Source organism: Rattus rattus, chromosome 2 (genome assembly GCF_011064425.1).
Source record: "Rattus rattus isolate New Zealand chromosome 2, Rrattus_CSIRO_v1, whole genome shotgun sequence".
In the NCBI taxonomy this organism is placed as follows: Eukaryota; Metazoa; Chordata; class Mammalia; order Rodentia; family Muridae; genus Rattus; species Rattus rattus.
In genome coordinates, this window is record NC_046155.1 from 105,059,936 (window position 1) to 105,066,371 (window position 6,436).

A 6,436-nucleotide genomic window follows, 5' to 3' on the forward strand; every position below is an offset into this window, starting at 1 on the left:
AACTTGTTAATACCATTTTGCATTGGTCTCCTGAGTACTTAGATTATGGGTTTGTACTATTGCACCAGTTACAAAAGTAGTTTGGATATCTATGAATTAAAACTATAATCACTGAAGAAGGCTATGTATAATGGTGTGGTCATATGATTTTAGCAAGTAGCTTTGGGGTTTACAGCTAAAGGAAATGCCCCTTGGTGGAATTACATTGGTTCATGAAAGCTTGAGTTTATAGAATTTTCTCCCTGTTTTAAATATATTTTATTTTACTTTATTTTGTTTTTTATTAATGGGAGAATTGTCAAAATTAAGGGAGCCAGAACAACAAATAATAATCTTGGATAATATTGCAGAAACACTCTTTGGTACATATGAATGAACTTTACTCTCAGATTAGAGATAGTTCACAATGAAAGTTATTTAAGACATTGATGGACTTCAGAATAGCCTATACCTGATTATCTCCTATATTCTTCTATCCTATCTCTATTTTAACTACTTTCTTTAATGCCTCTTTCACATCCTTGTTCCTTAGGCTATAAATGAATGGGTTCATCATTGATGTTACTACTGAGTAGAACACTGAGATTACCTTATCCCTTTCATTCATTTTCTTTGAGTTTGGCTGCATATAGGTAAATATTGTTGAGCCATAGAAGAAGATAACAACAATGAAATGGGAACTGCAGGTAGAGAAGACCTTGAGTCTCCCCTCACTTGAATGTATTTGAACCACAGTGGAGATAATATTCCAATAGGAGAAAAGAATAAGAGAGACAGGACCTAGGAGAATTATTATACCCATTGCAAATATGACCATTTCAGCTGTGTAGGTTTCTTCTGAAGCCAGCTTTAAGAGTGCAGGAGGCTCACAAAAGTAATGATTGATTAGGTTTGGTCCCTGGTATGGCAAGCATAAAGTAAATGATGTATCTATTACAGACACAAATATTCCACTAGCCCAGGATCCTACAACTAGCAAAACACAAACCCTCTGTGTCATGATGGTTGAGTAGTGCAGGGGCTTACAGACAGCTACATACCGGTCATAGGACATGACTGCCAGCAGAGAGCTTTCTGTACACCCCATTATGAGGAAAAAAAACATCTGCATTGAGCACCCAGCAAATGAAATGGTCTTTCTGACACCTAGAAAGTGGACTAGCATCTTGGGAACAATGGTTGTAGAAAAGCAGAGATCATTCAATGACAGGATTTTTAGAAAGAAGTACATTGGTGTATGAAGTCGGGAGTCAACATGAATGAGGAGAATGATGAGCAGGTTCCCAAACACAGTGATCAGGTAGATGATGAGAAATACCACAAACAGCAGGATCTGAGTCTGATGATCTGAAGAAAGGCCCAGCAAGATGAACTCAGTCAGATAAGTGTGGTTTAATTTGCCCATGAATGTTACTCCTTCTACAAATCAGCATACACAGAACAATCACATGTTGACTGTGATGGTCAAATCCAGAAAGTAAAAATACCATGGGAAGAAAGAAAATTGATTAAAAAAAACATTGTAGGCATTTAAGATGCTATATTTTCTGCACAGCTATACTACTTCTAAAAGAAGTTGATTGATGGTACATTGAAAACAGGACCATTCTCAGCAATTCTTGATGACAGAGTGCTATTATCTATGGAGTCATTGTTCAACAGTGGTGTGAAAATTCCAGAAAACTTCCTCAGGTCAATGACATATTGTTAATCTAACATGCAAAATTACATGTTGTGATAAATATCAAGACTATATGTTGAGGGTACAAATAGATTACATGGCTTTGGAAAACAATAAAGAAACCTTCCTTAGGTGAGAAAGTCCTACTCTTACTTTCTAGTTTACTGTTCAGAGAATAAGTTAGCCTTCATTTAATCAAATATCAGATGTCAATAGTCATCTTCACCATTTTCTTTTAATGGAATTCTCTGTCATATTCTCCAGTGACATTTCCCAAAGATGAATCAAAAAGTTATAACCCTTGTTACAGTATAGAAACAAATGGAAGACATGTGACCAGAATTAGGCAGTATCACGTAAGGATTCTTTCATGAAGTCCAGATGCAGTCACAGGAACTGTCTGAAAAGGACATGTCATGTGTTCTAATAGTACTTGGCTTCATTCATGCTGTGGATTGGCAGACTGTTCAATTGACTAGATGTGTGCACTGGCAGGAAACCAGGCATTATTGCAAGCCAGGCAGGATACTCGGTCACTATCTAAACTTTGGTGTATATCTTCAAAAATCAGTGTGATGATGGCATACAAGATAAAAGATAAGTGTCCAGAAAAGAGTATAGAAAGTAAGTGGTGGAACATAAAGCTGAAGTGGATGTTCCTAGGAAAAATGAAGTACCCATGTTAGAATTCTCTACAGAGGGTCTGGAAAGATGGCTCAGTGGTTAAGAGCACTGACTACTCTTCAGAGGTACTGAGTTCAATTCCCAGCAACCACTTGGAAGATCACAACCATCTGTAATAGGATCCAATGCCCTCTTCTGGTGTGTCTGAAGATAGTGACAGTGTTCTCACATATATAAAATAAATATTTTTTTAAAAACAAAATGTTCTTTAACAGTGTTATCAGGAACAAAAGTCAATCCAGTGTCTAGACCATATTAAAACAGGAAAAGTCAGAAACTTCAAGCATATATGTATTTACACATATGAACCTCTGTTCAGGTGTACAGTAGAAACATATGAGTAGATTCATTGATAGAAATCAATGGCTTATGATTTCTAAGTGTATCTTGAGTCAAGAAAACAGAGTTAAGCTTCAAGTAAAGAAGTGCTATCAAGGCTGCATCTAAATTGGGTCTAGTGTAATGTAAAAAAGGATACACAGGCTTAGGAACTAGCAAGATCATGTCTGAAAGCATGTTACAAAAACCAATGCAAATATCAAATATCTTGCCTCTCACTTTGGTTTGAGATGACATGAGGATGAGTGACAAAGTCACTGTCATCAATAATCAAAATAATTTTTGTTATATGCTTAAGATGCTGTCATTTACAATATATTCATTGATAATTAAATACAGTTTATGACTCAAGTTAATAAAAAAATAGTATTCTTAATTAAAATAGAAAAGAAAATACTGTCACAATAAGATAACCATGATTTCGAGGAAATATTTCCTTCAGTATGTGTGTGCATTTTTGAGTATACATTTGACTATTCTGTAAAATATACTTCTTATTAAAGTTAATAATACTTTAATTTAATGACAAAATAATAATATGATATAATAAAATAATCGAATAATACAAATTAAGAAAGCTTTAAGAAGAATATTGTTATAAGTCCAAAATGATTAAGAATGCCAATGAAAGTGCTGACCTCATTTTCCAATAGTTTTAATAAACGAATTTGCCATGTTTTAATATGATGATTTTTTTTCAGGCAAGAGTTTTGTTTATTCCATGTATAATTTGGCAAATGTTAACATGCACATTCATTAAATATTAGTAATTATATGTTCATAAATATCTGACCATAATGTGTCTCTGAGGTTTTTCAAGTTAATAAATCTATCTTATTCCTAACATTCCATATATCTGCATTACTTGGCATGAAATAATTTTCAAAGATTTGATTAGCTGAATAAATGTACAACTGCAGGAGTTAATAGGATTCTCCTTAATACTGTCATTTATGTACATGTGCATTCAAATATTCCAAGCTCTATGTGACCTATTTAAAGCATAATAAAAAATTTTGAAGGCATAGTTTATGTTTGTATAGAATTGGGTTCTCCTTTGACAAGGAAAAACACAAGGTAAAAATATTCCATACCTCTTGTGTATATAGCTGGCAGACTTACAGTTGAGGAGGAAATGAAACATCAACTGTTGTGTCTCTTGTTCTAGCCCCAGGCAGAGTGTATCATTCCCTGCACATTCTTCTACTGTTGCCTATAGAACCCACACAAATCCTTGTTAGTACTTTCCTGCTCTGGCTTTCTCCCACTTGCAGAGTAATCAACTATGAACAGCTGAAGCTCTACTATATCTTGTTGTAAACAATACCCCCATAATTCCAGGGGCTTCACTGAGAACTGATCATGAGGACAGCAAAAGAGGAAGAAAATTCCACTCTGGATAAGACTGAGTACTCAATGAGCAGTGAGATAATGGTGGGAGGAAAATGATGATAGTTTTCTTAAAAATTTACCCATTTTCTTTCTTGGGACTATTTTAGAACCAGAACCAGTGCTCTTTAAAGAGCTAAGATATCTGAGGTTAAGAATTCTAAAGAAGGTGAGAGAAATGAAAAATATTCTCTCCCAAATAGACCATAGGTTAAAAATGAGATTTTTTTCCTAATTTTATTTTTCTTGAGTATTTTATGTATTTACCCTTAAAATGTTATCCCCTTTCCCCTCTCTTCTCTTGGGATAGATTGAAGGTTTCTGAGGTTAAGGGTTGTCTCGTTTCCTTCTGAATCATCCTCCCTGGTCACCGCAACATCTTTCTCCTTACCCAGTGGCATGGAGAAGAGGAAGCACAGATATGGGGACCTCACACTGAGTACTTTAGATGCCTGGAACTCTTCCTTAGCTGCAGATCTGGAGTTAGGATCCAGTGATTCTCAGCCTTCTCTTCTGACAGCTGGAATGGAAGCAGATGTCGTAGTATTCCTGTTACCTACTGTAGGTACATGGCTTTCAAGCACCAGCACTTATCTCAATCATTTTTCTAGGAAGAGTTCTTTTATAATCGAGATCTTGAGAGAGGATGCAAATATAATATTCCCTGGGGCTACTCTTGGCAATAACAATAGCACACTTTATTAACTTTATACACAATGAGATGCCTTGGGACATTTTGTTTTCTTGATTTGTTGCAGCAGATTGAATTCTACAAGTCTATTTTTCAAATTTTCTGTAAATATTACAAAGGTTTTGTATGTTCTGCATCTCACAATGACCCAATAGTCCCTCCTCTATGTATGGCAGCAAAATGAATAGTGAAGGACATACAAGAAGGTATCTTGACATGTCAACATTTCTATATTGATAGAAAAATTAAATTTGCATCCTTTTTAATTGTTCTCTAGTAAAATATTGAAAAATATTGTTTATCTGAAAATGTCATAGATACTGTTGTATTCTTTTAGCAGCTATATAAAAATATGATTAAGAAAATTTGGGGTTCTTATTTCTTGTATGATTTACTGAAATCGTCTATGTGCTCTTTGTACCAATTATTTCTTTTATATGATATATATATATATATATCCCATATTTATTGCTAAATTTCTTACATCTACCTCTTTTTTATTACTTTTATTTTTATAGTCCAGTCATTATCCCCTTTCTGGTCTGCCCCCCCCAGTTCCATATCACATTCATCCTACCCCCTGTCTCCAAGTGGATGTCCTCAGCCCCACCTCCTCTGCCAGGCCTCCCCACTCCCTGGAGCCTAAAGTTTATCAAGGGTTAGGCTCATCTTCATTCACAGAGGTCAGACCAGGCAGTCCTCTGCTAAATATGTGTCTGGGGCTTCATACTAGCTCATGTGTGCTGCCTGGTTGGTGGCTCAGTGTCTGAGAGATCTTAGGGGTCCAGGTTAGTTGAGACTGCTGATCTTCTTAAGGGGATACCCTCCTCCTTAACTTCTTCACTTTTTATTAATTAATCCATTTGTTCACATCTCAAATTATAACACACTTCCCAGCTACACCTCCACCAGCCACTCCATCCCACATCTAACCTCCCCCCCCTCCACTTTACCTATATGAGGGTGCTCACCCATCCACATACACTCTCCCACCACCAGCATCCCTTCTATCCTGAGGCATCAAACTTTCCTGGGACCAAGGGCCTCCCCTCTGATTACTGTCAGGCAAGGGCATCCTCTGCTACATATGTATCTGGGGCCATGGATCCCTCCAGGTACACCCGTGGTTAATGGTCTAGGCTCTGGTAGAACTGGGTGGACAGGACAGCCTTTGTTGTTCTTCCAATGAGGGTACGATCCCTCTCTGCTCCTCCAGATCTTCTGCCAGCTCCCCAACCAGGTTCTGTGAGCTCCATCTGATGACTGGCTCCAAGTATCCACATCTGCATTGGTCAGTTACTGGCCAGACCTCCCAAGGAACCACCACACCATGTTGCTGTCAATGAGCACCTCTTGATCATGGCAACAGTGTAGGGTTTGGTGTCTGAAGACATGATGGATCCCCAGGTGGGGCAATACCCAGAAGGCCCTTCCTTCGGTCTCTGTTCCATTTTTGACAGGAACATTTCTGGGTTAAAAACTTTGAGATGGGTGAGTGGCACCATCCCTCATCCAGGGGTCATGCCTATCTCCTGGAGGTGGTCTCTACAGGTTCTATCTCCCCATTCTTTGGCCTTTTTGGCTAAAGTCATCACTGTTGGGTACTGGGAGCGCCATATTTCTCTCTGAGACTGTCCAATGGCTATCCCTAG

The 6,436-nt window shown here is 37.4% G+C and overlaps 1 protein-coding gene across 1 annotated transcript; it reads right to left on the minus strand.

Annotated features, from left to right (window-relative positions):
* Window positions 1-472: 472 nt before the first annotated feature.
* Window positions 473-1,405, minus strand: LOC116894164 (olfactory receptor 2D3-like). The gene has a single exon (XM_032895881.1). It carries the CDS (start codon window positions 1,403-1,405, stop codon window positions 473-475), a length of 933 nt encoding a protein of 310 aa, XP_032751772.1.
* Window positions 1,406-6,436: the final 5,031 nt, after the last annotated feature.

Excerpts from the sequence above, each read along its gene's own strand:
- LOC116894164 (XM_032895881.1), bottom strand. The coding sequence starts at position 1,405 with ATGGGCAAATTAAACCACACTTATCTGACTGAGTTCATCTTGCTGGGC.